This window comes from Schistocerca americana, chromosome 6, assembly GCF_021461395.2.
Source record: "Schistocerca americana isolate TAMUIC-IGC-003095 chromosome 6, iqSchAmer2.1, whole genome shotgun sequence".
NCBI lineage: Eukaryota > Metazoa > Arthropoda > Insecta > Orthoptera > Acrididae > Schistocerca > Schistocerca americana.
In genome coordinates this window covers 87,197,517-87,213,740 of record NC_060124.1, presented here as the reverse complement: position 1 = coordinate 87,213,740, position 16,224 = coordinate 87,197,517, and the positions used below count along the sequence as shown (strand labels likewise).

General features: G+C 44.2%; 1 protein-coding gene across 1 annotated transcript in view; it reads left to right on the top strand.

Annotated features, from left to right (window-relative positions):
* The window catches only part of LOC124619537 (transforming growth factor-beta-induced protein ig-h3-like), a 120,749-nt gene that overhangs the window by 34,113 nt on the left and 70,412 nt on the right, over positions 1 to 16,224 (top strand). Inside the window, exons 2-3 of the mRNA XM_047146003.1 lie at positions 8,245 to 8,393; positions 12,418 to 12,541. Of these exons, the coding sequence (XP_047001959.1) occupies positions 8,245 to 8,393; positions 12,418 to 12,541 (273 nt within the window). The remainder of the gene's footprint in view (positions 1 to 8,244; positions 8,394 to 12,417; positions 12,542 to 16,224) is intronic.

Sequence of the window (16,224 nt, the reverse complement as noted above, 5' to 3'; positions counted from 1 at the left end):
TTTCGAGAGTAAGGTCCGATCGGTCGCGAAATGGAAACCACAGTGAAAATCCGATAAAGCTTTGCGTAAGTTTGTTGGACAGTGTCTCTGGTATCTCCCATTGGTCGCGTCACGTCTGTCTTTTCAGTTCTGAGCGCACAGTGAGCACGTAAAGATGCCTAGAAAACAGTGTCTCCCGCCAATGAGGACGCCCCCACAGCGTTTCCGATGGGAAGTGTTTGATCGCCCTCCATGCCAGCCCGGACTTTGTTCCCTCAGATTTTCATCTTTGCTGACATGAACCGCTGGTTATGAAGTCAGCGATTTGGCACAGACAACGAACTGCAGATCAGCGCAGAGAATCAACGAAAATGCAGGCAGCTGCCTTCTATGACGAGGGTATTGGAAAGCGGCGACTATGTAGAGACGGTGCTGGAAGGTGTGGCAAACTATTGCAAATAAAACACTTTTGATTTTAATTGTGGTTTCCATTTCGCGACCGATCGGACCTTACTTTCGGAATACGCCTCGTATGTTTTTAGTTGTGCACAATGTGAATATATACTCGTGAACATACTCAGGTCCTCATGGAACTTTTGCAGTGTGTCACGATAACGAAGCAAAACTAAAGTAAAGGCTAAGAAAACACACACACAAATCACTACCGTAAAGAGAAAAAAGATGATGGTTTTTAGTGCTTCAGGTCTTCTGCACAGTCTCCCCACAATTGAGACGTCGCACTGAACGTTCATATTGTCATGTGAAACTGCAAGAAAAGTCTCTTCTTTGGTGAGATGTTGTTCAACTCGCACCTCACATTGGCTTGAATGTCGATTATGTTGTCAAAGCGTTGAGCTTCCATGTGAAATTTCTGTGCTTTGTTGTTTTTTGGTAGATTCCTATTGATAACTTTTTTCAGGAAAGAATTACCCGCGTTTGGTATTTCAATCAAGCTGCGGCAGGCGTCGACGCATCGCTGTCTTTCTTCGGGAGTCAAGGAGTGCGAAGCAAACATTGCACCACTTTTCTATTCTTCAAAAAATTATGCAGAGTGTCTTGAACACTTGATTTAGAGATGTTTCTTACTTACCGATTTGTGACACAACAACGTTGACACATTACGGCCGCACGTGCGCTACTCAACGCTGCCTGCTCACAATTGCTGCTCAAATGCACATCTGTTGTTTAAGGTTGTTCGGTTGCTAGTTCAAGCTGCCACCGTAATGACAGCGCTGACGTCACTTATAAACCAAGAATAAAATAAGATGGAACTTTTTGGACAGACGGTGTGTATATGACACAACTCCTCTCACACCATTACAGGACGACACTAAGCCCACACCAACTCCAGCGTCAAAATTTTCTTCCCTAGAAGCCTTGACGTAGACGTCCCGTACGGCCCTTCGAGTGCCTGCATGAATGTCACCATTTGAAAGCTATCGTGCAATATATTTATGTTCAGTTCCGTTTCGTCAAGTATGAATGACCTATACTGAGACGAGAATTGGAATTGGAGGGGGGGGGGGGGGGGAGGAAGACATCGATTCTGGCCCGGAGAAAGCGCAGCTGAGCCAAAAGAAAGTTTTTCTTTGTGACCCATTTACTGTCTGTCACTACAGTAATAAACAAAGTTCGTTGACGCTACTGACACAAACAGCAGACTTGCCGACAAATGAATTCATGTGGTGAACTGATAACAATTCTGATACTAAAGGTTACAATCAATGAAACCACAAACACAATAGTAGGGTCGGTAAACAGGCGATCAGGTGGCAAGACACGGTCAGCTTTCGTGCCATGTCAGTCAGCGCCGATATAGACGCGGCGGGCTTGTGTCCTAAACTGCGAAAAATGAATGAATATATGTCAATGTATTAGAACCACATTCGTTTTGCATATGACATTGTATTCTTTGTGCCAACCCAGATAAACTTCAACAACAAATGGAGAGCTCAATAGATAAAGCTTGAAAGCAGGCCTGAAAATCAATTACAATAGAACTGCGATGATGCGTTACCAACACATCAGAAATAGAGCAAATTGGCAATCAAGCCTGACGATGAGGAAAGAAATGGAAACAGTCAGGGCTCAGGCTGAAGTGGGTTTTTTATCAATTTTTCACACGGAGAAGGACCTCGGCACGTGGCTGACGAGAGCAACTTTTTCGATAGAAGCCATAAGGTGACGCATGACATGTAACTTCGGACCGATATTCACTTGTTTGCGCTCTCTACCAACCTTACTTTTCAACAAATAAGACCCCGATTCTTTAAAGAATCGAACTCTTTAAACGTCTAATTTCGTTACAATTGGGTTAATCTGTTAAATATTTGGCATTAAGTGGGAAAAGGGTAGAAAAGGTCTGAGATGTGTTTTAAGTTTGTCGGAAGTCGCTAAGAGCTCTCATTGTACGATGTTGGATGAATATAGTTTGGGTAATTGTCGCGCAGTGGCTCCAGACATATACAGTTTCTAACCGTAATATCGGACTTCTTGTGTTAATCTTTTAACGTGAGATTATATCTCGTAATGAGTAGATTACGACAGCATATTAATTTTTTAAATTCGGTCAATAACTGTACGAGATATTGAAAATCAAACCTTTGTCGCATCTTCAATCCTTTAGATAGGTAACTGCAACCACGACACGGTGACCGTGTCCTAGGTTATCCGGTAAATAGATAAATACTTAAGCTGACATAGTTGTAGCCATATTGTTTATGTGGTATGTTCACGTTGTGATTATTATCAACACATCCACTTCCCAGTATTTGTACCTACAGTATAATATAGTTCCGTTTGTGAGAAACTAGAAGCACTGAATACTGTCGTCTGCTAGTTTATGTAGACTAGGTTGGATACGCCGAGAAAGTTGCCATTATCGACCGAGAACATTGTATTTCAATCGATAAAGCTACTACAGTCGTCCATCGAACCGAGAGGCCTTTTAGCATGAATAATTAAAAATTGTGCCGTTGGTGAATTTGAAATGGAGGTGAGCAAAGCTTGTAACCAGGCGAATTGATCGTAGACGCGCAAAGAAGTCCTTTGCTGGCATCAGAGAAGATAATGACTTGGTGTAAAGGGTATGGGTACATGATAGTACATAAAGCTCCCCGTACACGAACAGTATGTCAAACTTTACTACGTTTGTGAACTAATTGACATTTTTACAGTGCTGTTTGACCTGTTTGTCAAACATAGAGGTTGTATGGCTTGTTTCAGAGAAATTTTGAGTGACTGTAGATCTGACAAAACAGCGGACGTTTTTGTATTTTTTTTTCCCACCACGGTGAAAAATGCGACAGCGTGTTTCGACAATTCAGGAAATTCATTAGGGCCAAGCTGTATCCTCGTATGAAGGTACATATGCTAGATTTTTAACATTTGACTTGTGTAGGCGATTTTCGTGTCAGTTATGACGTACGAAGATCAGAACGACAGAACACCCAATCCCCCAACGGAGAAAATCTACGACCCGGCCGGGCTATCGAAACCGACCCCTTCGGTTAGCAGCCTACCGAGCTGACGTGTCGATGTTTCGCCGGGCACGTTTAGCGAAAAGGAATTGTTTACAATTTATCTCACTGTATCGTGAGTTTCCACAACTGTGGAAACTGTGCCATCAAGATTAAAAACGAAGTAGCTTTGTCATTTACCAGCATGGCAGATGCATTGCGTCTTTCTCAGCCATAGGTAACACAGGAAGAGATTAAGAAGAAAATCAGTATTATACGCAAAACATATAAGCGGAAGTGCAACAAAATAATTAGCTCTCCGCTTCTTCCCTGGACGATGTGTGTGTTCTAACATTGTGGTATTGTGAAGAACTGTCATTAGAAGACGAAGTGCCGGCCGCTGTGGCCGAAAGGTTGTAGGCGCTCCAGTCCGGAACCGCGCTGCTGCTACGGTCGCAGGTTCGAATCCTGCCACGGGCATGGATGTGTGTGATGTCCTTAGGTTAGTTAGGTTTAAGTAGTTCTACGTCTAGGGGACTGATGACCTCAGATGTTAAGTTCCATAGTGCTTAGAGCCATTTGAACCATTCTTAAAAGACGAAGTAGTAGAGAAAATATTTTCGTATATTTGTGTTCTTTTCATTGTTAGAGCGAAGTAACCCGGTCATTAAAAGTTAGACTATCTATTCAGAGAGAGTTGCTGTAACCAACAGGTTCTACTTAATATTTCCTTTAGCACTATTTCGTGGGTATATCAACCATTCCTTGGAGAGCTGCATCAAACCAGTCATTGGACTGAAGACCACAACAACAAAAACAACATAAACCATTCCCTGGAGCAGCGTCTTGTTTTCTTCTTCTTCGTTAAACACAGTGGCAGAGTCAATCTTAGAAACGCTTTATCTACATTCGTAGTGATTGCCATTAGTGTCAAAATACTACACGACACGAACAGCGTCCGCTTCAAAAGTGATGTTAAATTGACAGACATTGTTAATACGTTTACGGACGTGTTTGACAAACCCGTGGGGTAGATAATAGCGAGTTTGACAAACAAGTTTGATTGTGTATGGGCTGCTTAAAGAGCGGGTGCTATAAGGATTGCTATAGCTGAAGACATTAATACGTGGAAAAGTCTAGAGGAAATGCTTATCCGACAGTGCATCTCAGTGATGATGATGACATTCTATATCAGACTACCCATGTAAGGCTTCAGCGAGCGATAGATTTGAAGCAAATGTGTGCTCTTCGGTCTGACGCTGCACCGTAGCGTGTTATGGCGTGACGTAAAGGCAGTCATACTGTGGGTGACGTGGCAGAAGTGCGCGGGCGTCCCCCAGGGTCGCTGCTAGCAGCTGTCCCGCTTCCGGAGCCGCCAGAACAAAGCCGCTCTCTTCTGTGGGCGGTGCTGTTTGTTGTCCCAGGCTCTGTCGCCCCTGTGCCTTCGTTACCGAGCGCCCGCCGTCCTGTCCTGCGCCTTGCTCACAGATTTTTCTGGGTGACACAACATGAACACACAGGATATTGTTGCGAAACCAGCGAAGACCCATACATCGTCTACATCTTCATCTATACACCGCAAGCCACGTTATGCTATGTGGCGGAGGGTAGTTTATCATAGACACTTCCCTCTTTTTCTGTTCCAATCCCGAAAGCTGCACTGGGGGTACGAATGTTAAGTGTATGTGTGAGCTCGAATCTCTTTTAATTTTGCTATCGAGATCTTTTCCAGAACTGTACTTAGAAGGTAGCAATATCTTGATTGACTTTTTAGCAACATTAACAGTCAACCACACAGTGATGCATAAAACCTCTCTTGTAGCGCCTGGCACTTGTGTTGGGCGAATATCTTCCGCTCCTGCCAACCGAAGTTGTGACAAAACGTGCTGCTCTTCTTTGGATCTCCTCCTTTTGCTGTATCATTACTGCCCCGTAAACGTCTCAGAAAAATGGGCAAAATTCAAATATCGGCCGAATGAGTATTTTGTAAGCTATCTCCTTCGTGGGTGGACTATACTTTGAGGATTCTTCCAAGGATTGAGTCTGGTATGTGCCTCTCCTGTGATTATTTTCGTGAGGTCGTTCCAGTTCAGATCGCTTCATGTGCATATTCCAAGGTCCTTAGCGGGTATGACAGTTTTCAGTGGTTGTTTGACAAATGTGAAATTAAAAAGAAAAAAAGTCAGGTCTTTCCGTCAATTAAACTCGCGTATGTTGCGCACCAACTGACAATCCCTGCACCAAGAGTCCATCTTCTGCGGGTTTTCCTACATTTCGCTACAGTTTTCTAACGACTCATTCGATACAGCGGTCCCGTATTGGTCTAGTGCGGTATTGGTTTCATCTATATGTATTTACAGGGAGAGTAGAACACGAAAAATAAGCAGCAAGCAGCGACTGACCCCCAAACCTCCAGATCTCAGATACTCAAATCGTTACCAAACGTTGTGTGTCGATGAAGTAGCAACCAGAAAACCGATTTACTTCGTGCTGTGCACTGTCGTCGAACTTGCTTGAAAGGTAATTAAAAGTAACACTAGAATTACACGCAGTGTATGAAAAGCCTATCTGTGAGATGAATGTGATCTCTGGTAGGTGAGTTCGCAGAGTGTATCATTTTACTAAAGGTGCCAAGTTAGAAACCCACTGACGGCGATTTTTTAACAGTTTACGCGTGAAATAGGTATATGGGAGAACATTTTTCTGACATGTAGAAAGCCGTTTCGGAGTTTGTTGCCATGTTCTTTTGGCAGCAGCAAACCTATAGCGTAAATTTGTATAGATAACACTACACCTACCTATACAAATGTACGCTATACGTTTGCTACTTTCAACTAACGAAGCGAAAGCAGACTGCCAAAAGAATATTACTACGAACTCCGAAACGTCCTTTTACATGTCAGAAAAATGTTCTCGCATATGACACTCTCACGCGTAAACTGTTAAAAAAATCGCCGTCAGTGGGTTTCGAACTCGGGACCTTTAGTACAACAATACGCTCTGTCAACTCACCTACCAGAGATCTTCACATTAACATCTCAAAGGTACTCTTTTCATACACTCCGTAGCTCTAGTGTTACTTTTAATTACCATTTACGCATGTTGTACTGAACGACAGCACCCAGCACGAACTAAATCGATTTTTTTGGGTGATACACTATCGATACACAACGTTTGGTACCGATGTGAGTGTCTGACATTTGGAGATTTGGGGTGTAGCAGACAACGTGGGCCAGGGCGGTGCCGTCACTGTTGGAGGACGGATTGTTCTTCGATTTTTACTGCCCTGTTAATACATATCGATGAAACTAATATCGGACTAGAATGGGCACGTACAATTCCGCTTTTTAAAATCATATTGTTTGTAACGGAAAACAAACCGACGCACCCCGTCGACACTAGGTGTCGCATGGAAGACGTGGAGAGCAGTATTTGTTTGGGCTGATTTCAGCTTAACCTTGCAAAAACGAAATTGCAAGTATGTGCCGAAGCACCACAAGAAGTGCTCGTGACGACTCTTCTGAGGGACACCCTGTATAAATGGCATGGCGGATAACGTCTGTAGCCGTATTAGGTAGACGACGCATTGTGTACGGGGAGGTGACCTCGTTAGAAACTAATTACGGAGCTTAGAGAGACTTTCACATGCTGAGCGCCTTACGCGAAGATCGACAGCTGACGTTGGACGTAAACAGATATAGCTGCTGGCGGAGCCTAGTTCCGTGTCCTTCCACCTTCGTACTTAACGCTGTGGACGCAAGAAGCGAGGGCAAGCCGACTAACGCCGACTTTCTTTTAAAGAAGTTGGTCCAGTTGGATCTCTGAGACGGCTTGGCGACCGAAAGTACCCGTTGCTTACCTTGCCTCCCACTGAACGAAGCTGAGCTGCATAGACAAAGGCACAAGTCTGATAACGACCATGCCGTGCAGATATCATTACTAAATCCAAAACCATATCCGACATCAGTGTGCAAGATTACTGGAAACTTCTCAGGTTCCTACTGATTTGGATGGTCTCATTTCTTGCCCTCTTCTCCAAAGAGCAGTTCGTGGTATTGCGGTAGCGTTCTCGCTTTCCACTCACGGGGTCCCGGGTTCCATTCCCTCCGGGGTCAGGGGTTTTTCCTGCCTCGAGATGACTGGAGATGTTGTTGTGTTGTCTTCATCATCATCATTCATCTTCATTACGGTTGGAGGAAGGCAATGGCAAACCATCTCCGCCAGGACCTGTCCTAGAACGGCGGTGCGGGTCTCCTGCATCGTCCCCTAAGCTCCTCGGAGTATGGGACCTCATCATCATCTTCAAAGAGAACTTGCATTAAATAAATTTGCTTATCACGTTTGCAGCTGTCTCTTTTCCATATACGATTGACATGCGTTAATACAGTGTAATTACAGTCATGATGTAAGACCGAAAATGGTACATTGCTACAGGTGATGGGAACAGGTCAGGAACAATTTACTACCAGAGGAGTATGTGAAATGTATAGCAGCGTCTGACGATGTGATGGAGCTTCCAGCGAACTTTGACTGGGAGGTTGTATTGTCTTTTCATTATCGTATTGAATTCCTATGTCAGAAAAATGCTCCTCTTCTCTCTTAAAACACCTGAATGATGCGATCTCTGACTCGTCCTTTTGCGAGTATTCAGCTTTTGTGTGGGGCATGTGTACCCTAGGACCGTGGTCAATTGTGGAACGTACATTGAAAGAACGAGCATTTTTTTAGAGCGTGGATGTAGATGTAGAAGTTATTTATACATGAAAATGTTATTGGCAGATTTAGTGATGCTGACATGCATTTGCAGATTCCGACACATGGAGGATTCCGTCCGTGACGATGCGACGCAACTGGAAGGCATGTTCAACTCCTGGTTGTCACCCCGCCAGCAAGCATCCCAGAAGCACCACCACAGCGATGTCGAAATGCTGTCAACAGCTGAAGAACGCGATACCGGTATGTATCTGAGTGGTTTGCAACAAATCACCATAATTCTGTCTATCTTATTTTCGATATACAACGGTTGGACAAAAATATGGAAACCCCGCGAGAACTGCGTGCATTAACATAAATGCTGATGCTAGACATGCTTGCAGGTTGGGCTGTTGTATTTCACGACCAACGGCTGCCGTGCAATGTCCTCAATAAGTTGCAAGTCTTATTCGTAGTCAGAACAGTGTCCTGTTTAGTTGTGAGTGCATTATCTCGGAGCTAAGTGAAGTCGAACGCGGGAAAATTGTTAGTGCTTATATGGTGGGTACTCCCGTAACCAAGGGAGCCGAATTGTTCGTTGTTCCAGCAGGTGCCATATCGAATATTTATGACGCATACAAGGAAAGCGGAAAATCAAGACGACTTAGAAAAAAATTACAGTTGGCGGAGGAATAGCAGCTAATCCTTAAATGTGGAAAAATGTAAGTTAATGCGGATGAATAGGAATATCAAACCTGTAATGTTCGGATCAAGTATTACTAGTGTCCTGCTTGACACAGTCATGTCGTTTAAATGTCTGGGCATAACGATGGAAAGCGATATGAGGTGGAACGAGCATGCGAGAAGTGTGGTAGAGGCGAATGGTCGACTTCAGTTTGTTGGGAGAATTTTAGAAGAGTGTGCTTCACCTGTAGAGGAGACCGCAAATAGGACGCTGGTGCGACCTGTTCTTGAGTATTGTTAGAGTGTTTGGGAACCGTACCAGGTCGGATTGAAAGAAAGACATCGAAGCAATTCAGAGGCGGGGTGCTATTTGTTATCGGTAGGATCGAACAACACGGAAGTATTACGGAGATGCTTCGCGAGCTCAAATGGAAATTCCTGGAGGGAAGACGGACGTTCTTCTCAAGAAACATTATTAAGGAAATTTAGAGAACCGGCAATTGAAGCTGACTACCGAACGATTCTACTGCCGCCAACGTACGTTGCGCGCAAGGACCACCAAGATAAGATACGAGAAATTAGGTCTCATACTGAGGCATATGGTCAGTCGTTTTTCCCTTGCTCTATTTGCTAATGGAACAGGAAAGGAACTGACAAGTAGTGGTACAGTGTACCCTCCGCCACGCGCCGTACTGTGGCTTGCGGAGTATCTATGTGGATGTAAATGTACACTACTGGCCATTAAAACTGCTACACCAAGAAGAAATACAGATGATAAACGGGTATTCATTGGACAAATATTTTATACTAGAACTGACATGTGATTACATTTTCACGCAATTTGGGTGCATAGATCCTGAGGATCAGTACCCAGAACAACCACCTCTGGCCGTAATAACGCCCTTGATACGCCTGGGCGTTGAATCAAACAGAGCTTGGATGGCGTGTACAGGTACAGCTGCCCATGCAGCTTCAACACGATACCACAGTTCATCAAGAGTAGTGACTGGCGTATTGTGACAAGCCAGTTGCTGGGCCACCGTTGATCAGCCGTTTTCAATTGGTGAGAGATCTGGAGAATGTGGTGACCAGGGCAGCAGTGGAACATTTTCTGTACCTAGAAAGGCCCGTACATGCGGTCGTGCATTATCCTGCTGAAATGTAGGGTTTCGCAGGGATCGAATGAAGGGTAGAGACACGGGTCGTAACACAGCTGAAATGTAACGTCCACTGCTCAAAGTGCCGTCAGTGCGAACAAGAGGTGACCGAGACGTGTAACCAATGGCACCCCATACCATCACGCCGGGTGATACGCCAGTATGGCGATGACGAATACACGCTTCCAATGTGCGTTCACCGCGATGTCGCCAAACACGGTTGCGACCATCATGATGCTGTAAACAGAACCTGGATTCATCCGAAAAAATGACGTTTTGCCATTCGTGCACCCAGGTTCGTCGTTGAGTACACCATCGCAGGTGTTCCTGTCTGTGATGCAGCGTCAAGGGTAACCGCAGCCATGGTCTCCGAGCGGGTAGTTCATGCTGCTGCAAACGTCGTCGAACTGTTAGTGCATTTTTGTCTTGCAAACGCCCCCATCTTTTGACTAGGGATCGAGACGTGGCTGCACGATCCGTTACAGCCATGCGGATAAGATGCCCGTCATCTCGACTGCTAGTGATACGAGGCCGTTGGGATCCAGCACGGCGTTCCGTATTACCCTCCTGAACCCACCGATTCCCTATTCTGCCAACAGTCATTGGATCTCGTCCAACTCGAGCAGCAATGTCGCGATACGATAAACCGCAATCGCGATAGGCTACAATCCGACCTTTATCAAAGTCGGAAACGTGATGGTACGCATTTCTCCTCCTTACACGAGGCTTCATAACAACGTTTCACCAGGCAACGCCGGTCAACTGCTGTTTGTGTATGAGAAATCGGTTGGAAACTTTCCTCATGTCAGCACGTTGTAGGTGTCGCCACCGGCGCCAACCTTGTGTGAATGCTCTGAAAAGCTAATCATTTGCATATCACAGCATCTTCTTCCTGTCGGTTAAATCTTCGTGGTGTAGCAATTTTAATGGCCAGTAGTGCAGTTCAGGCGCTAATTTACACGCGGACGAGAATGTGTGTTAAGGTCATTGAAGAATATTTAACGGAAAAGGAGAGGACGACAGCTGCAAAAGTCACTGCATATCTGTATGTCGCACTCACAAACCTTGTCAACACCAGAACAACACGAAGGAGCTCCATAAGCAGGGCACTGCAAGGCGAGATGGAATTCCAAAACCTCTCATCAGTGATATAAATGCCCATAACAGGAAATCGTGATGCCGAAGCCATAAAGCCTGGACTTTGAAACAATGAGGGAATGTCATTTGGTTGGATGAGTCTTGTTTCACTCTTCCTCCAACTTCTGGCCGATTTTACATTCCAAGAGTGGAACATGGCGGAGGTTCGGTGATGATTTTGGCAGCAATAACGTGGTACTCCATGGGCTCCCATGGTTGCTCTGTAAGCTCGCGTTACCTGCCAAGGATTATGTGACCGTTTTGGCCGAGCAGGTCCATACGAAGGTACAATGTTTGTTCCCCAATGGCGATGCTGTGTTCCAAGAGTACAGGCTGCACGGTGACACAGCTCGAATCTTCCATGACTGCTTTTGTGAGAATGAGGACAAACTGTCGCATCCCCCTCGCCACCAGTCACTAGATCACAATACGAGTGAGTCTTTGTGGATTACTTTGCAGAGAGTCCGCAGCTCGTAGTCTTGCGGTAGCGTTCTCGCCTCCCGCGCACGGTGTCCCGGGTTCGATTCCGGGCGGGCCAGGGATTTTTCTCTGCCTCGAGATGACTGGGAGGTGTGTGCATTTCATCATCATTGACTCGCAAGTTGCCGGAGTGGCGTCAGCTAAAAAGGACTTGCAATTTCGCCGGCCAAACACCCCGCATGGGGTCTCCCGACCAGCAATGTCGTACGATCATTTCATTTCACTTTGGAGAGAAGTGTCCGTGATTGCTATCCACCTTCACCATCGTTATCTGAATCTACGACTATTTTGCGGGAAGAATGGCATAAGAATATCTTCAAAGCCACACAGGATCTTCCTATCCATTCCGAGATGACTAGACCCTGTTTTGAATGCCAATCGTTTATCTACACTGTATTAGACATGTTAATGTGTTGTGTTTTTTAGTGTTCCGTATCTTTGTCCATTCCCTGTGATATTCTGCCGTCTGTCGTACCTCTACGAATTGTTTCATAGAGTTAATTATACTAGTTGACAGATTATAATGATGAATCATTCGTAGCGTATCCATAGGATACCTAGTTTTCTCATTTTGTGAAGTGCGCAGTTTTACATACCTCATCATTTCAAGCTAGTGATCAGACTCTGCACCACATTGAAATCTTACCAAGGTCCACAGATTTTTTCAGTCAGTACTTCATTACAAATAACTTTATAATCTGCGAGAAGTCTGATGCTTTTGTTTGCCCGATCTCTACTGTGCATCACGAGCAACAAGGGTCCCGACACACGTCTTCAGTAATAAACAAGAGCGATTCGATGTATAAGTCTGGTTGCATGGATGTTTTCAGAGCCTGTGGAGATAGATGGCGACATTGATGACATCGACGGCGATGTGGATGACGTGACCGACGACTTCCCAGGGAACTTCTTCAACATCTTCCATGGACCGACAACGAGATCGTGGTGGTCAGGGTGAGTACACGATAACCACGTCCTCCACATTACAGCTTCGGATTTGTTGAGAATAGATTGCTTCACTATTTAGTAATGTTCTCGGCAAATAATCAACTCCTGCCTTCTCTTCCATCTTACGTTCTACCTGGAGCGGCTCTATGTTTTTTGGATCTCTGTGGTCAGACGAAGCAGTTACGAGACTGGGATATAGCTAAGTTTCAAAATGCACGAGTATAGGGACAAAACAGCTGGCAATGAGACTATTTTGGCCTTATCTTTTTTGTGCCGAAAGAATAAGCAGTGCTGTTTCATTGTTACACTAACTGTTTGACAAAAATAGTGTCGGTTGCCTCGTATCAGTTCTTGAATCATATGCGATGCATGGAGGACTGTTGCTCCTTTGTTTGTCTATGGCAAAAACATGTGGTCCACAACTACTTAATCTTTAGCGTAGCTGCGAATAGGGCGACATGGTTATGTAGTTCTGCAAGTTATGAGTGTCGGTATTTGGCCTCTGCCATGTCCTCCATTTGTCATATCGGGCCATTGAGTAATGTGATATAATTTGTCGCCTTAACACTTGGCATGGCCTTCTTCAATAAAAACTGACCTCGCCGACTATCGTACTGTACCAGTTTCCTGTTGTGTCGACCTTCTCCGTAGTGCTTTATGTATTGATTTTAAGCTCTCCCCCAATATTTATACAGATATTAGTTTTCCGCTGATTGCCCTGATTGCTGCCGTGATTGCTATCCAGCTTCATCATCGTTATCTGAACCTACGACTATTTCGCGAGACTGGGATATTAGCTAAGTTTCAAAATGCATGAGTGTAGAGACAAAACAGCTGACAATGAGACTATTTTGGTATAATCTTTTTCGTACAGAAAGAGTAAGCAGTGAGGTTTCATTGTTACATTAATTGTTTGTCAAAAATAGTGTCGGTTGCCTCTTATCTTTCTTGAATCGTATGCCATACATCGAGGACTGTTGTTTCTTTGTTTGTTGTATGGTAACAAATGGTACGGAAGCAAATTATTTTTAAAATTCGCAAAGCTAAACGCCTGTTTCTTGCTACAATTTATGTTCTAGGTGCGTTTCGCATTTTACATTCAGGCATTTTTAGTGTGATTAATCTCGAACAGTGGTTTAATTTTTGAGCCGGCCGGAGTGGCCGAGCGGTTCTAGGCGCCTCAGTCTGGAACTGCGCGACCGCTACGGTCGCAAGTTCGAATCCTGCCTCGGGCATGGATGTGTGTGATGTCCTTAAGTTCGTTAGGTTTAAGTAGTTCTAAGTTCTAGGGGACTTATGACCACAGCAGTTGAGTCCCATAGTGCTCAGAGCCATTTGATCCATTTTTTTTGAAGATGCCTTAACGTAAAAGTCGAAACGCGTCAGGAACATAATAAATGTCGATTGGAGCAATAAAAAGGCTGTTCATGTTATAAAATAAATATTTATACACAAGAAGTGATAAGAGTTTTCGTTCCAAGACTGTTCAGTCTAGAATCGGTCTGCCAGTCAGGCAGAATCATCGTGATCATTTGAGGCAATCTTCCCACCGACGCACCAGGTTGAAAACTTTTGCTAGGACACCGTGTCCTGTTCCATCAAGTAGTTCGTAACTGCCTGCTGCACATCCTCATCTGACAGTAATCCTCGACCTTTTTTAAGGGACCGAAGATGTGATAATCGCATAGGGAGGGATCAGGACTATAGGCGTGGTCGCTCGAGTGTCCCCCACTGGAGATGGCGTTACGACATTTGCGATATGGGGACGTGCGTTATGAAGCGCCAGCACTTCTTCGTGCACCATTTCAGAACGGTGGTTTTCGACAGACATGCTGTCCCACACACATTCTTCATTCTCTGATGGGTGTGGATGTTTGCTGGTGTTTGTCCTTCGCCAGCCAGGAAAAGAATAACAGAGCGTTGATCCTGTTTGGGCGCATTTGGTAATAACGCCGCCGTAGCTCACATTTCCGCATTTACGGCACGCGCGTCGGAAAGACACGAATGACACTAATCCCTTACCTACATGGCGGTGCTTATATCCCCGCATCGGAGGCACTTTACGCTGCTTGTACGATGCAGTAACGCCCTCTGATGGAAACTTTTCTTATGCTTGATATAGGTAATAGGCACACCAACATTTGTAATTTTTTTAAATCCTTCTGAAGCGAAAACCTTGCGTTCGAAAGTAAAACGAAAACTTGCTGTGTAAGGCAGGTAAGTATTTGTGTAGAATACGCTCGTAGAAACCCATCGCACAATATTTTATTTCCCCAAATTATAAAAAAAAATACTCTGCAACAAAGAGTGATTAAATGATTGAAAGGTCCGCCTGGGGCAGTGAACTTGCGCTGACCTATCAAAAGGTGTTCTGGACGCCGCATAGCAATTGTGCTGTGTGTTGGTACCTCTATCTGTGATCCGAAATGACGAAAAGACGTTCGTTCCATTTCCGTACCATTCACAAAAGTTGGTTGTTTTCGTGTAATACGCGTATAAAAGATGCCTGTCACTGTCGCATATCTCGCTATAAGTACGTGTATTTCTCTTCATGCCAGTTAGAAGACTTCTAAAATTCGTTTTGTGTGTGTCGCACATGCGTGTGCGCTCATGTCATGATAAACTAGTTTGCCCTTGCCACTCTACGCCATGAGAGATGCAGGCTGCAGAAAAGGGAAACGTAAGTGGAGGGAAGATCGGTACAGCGAATGTTGAGATACACTGGACTCCGATGCAACACTCAGCGCAGACTAAACAAATGAAACGTAAACAAAGACTCAGACAAGGTCAATCTCTTTTAAGATACAGTGCATCTTCTATTTCGTAGCCAAATGTGTTTTGGTTACGTACCATCCTCGGCGAGCATTACGGTTAACTTTGAAAATGATACTTACATCCATATATATGAAATAGATCAACTTCGGGCTATTTCTGGGAAAAGTTCATACTGCACTTACTGAAACCTTACCTGATGGCTCATCATTTATGTGATGACAGTGCCACCTTTATATCACAATGATCTGAGAGAGTTCGGATCACACATTAAAGCCGATTTTTTATTATTTTTTATCAGCTAGTATGTCCAGTGTAACTCCCTCATAAACAAGGATTCTCTAGGTTCTAAAGGAAGTGCACATTTCTTCATTTTGTTCTAAGGATGTGTTACTCTGTAACGCAGGAGTTATTGAGATTAGGCATACCTGCCATCCTTTTGTAATATTAAGAAACGTGACTGAAAACAGATTTAACTATTTTTGCATATAGCTTTGGATTTCTCCTCTTACACTTGCTAGATCAGAAAATAGAAGTATAGTTTCTCACTTTCGAACTGAAGAGAGTTTCACACGCTACTGTACCAACGGTTTTGTTCTGAGCCTTTATGACGCTTATAGAGTTCTCTTTGGAAGTTGTACACCCCATTCAATGGCGACTTTTCGTGCAAATCGGTTATTTTTCTCTTTTTTTTAGTGTTTAGCAGTAACACTAAGTATAATTTGGAATGAGATGTAACTGTGATATTTCACTAGATAGTATCCAGAGATATGTTGCAAGATACTTGCTTTTAGGAACACGAGATTAATAAACTGCAACATAACCTAGGCTATGTTATAATTAGTTTTGATTAAGGGACCGATTTCCTAGTTAACTCCCGGCTATGCCGGCGGCCCATTACAAAATCTTGTTTGCTG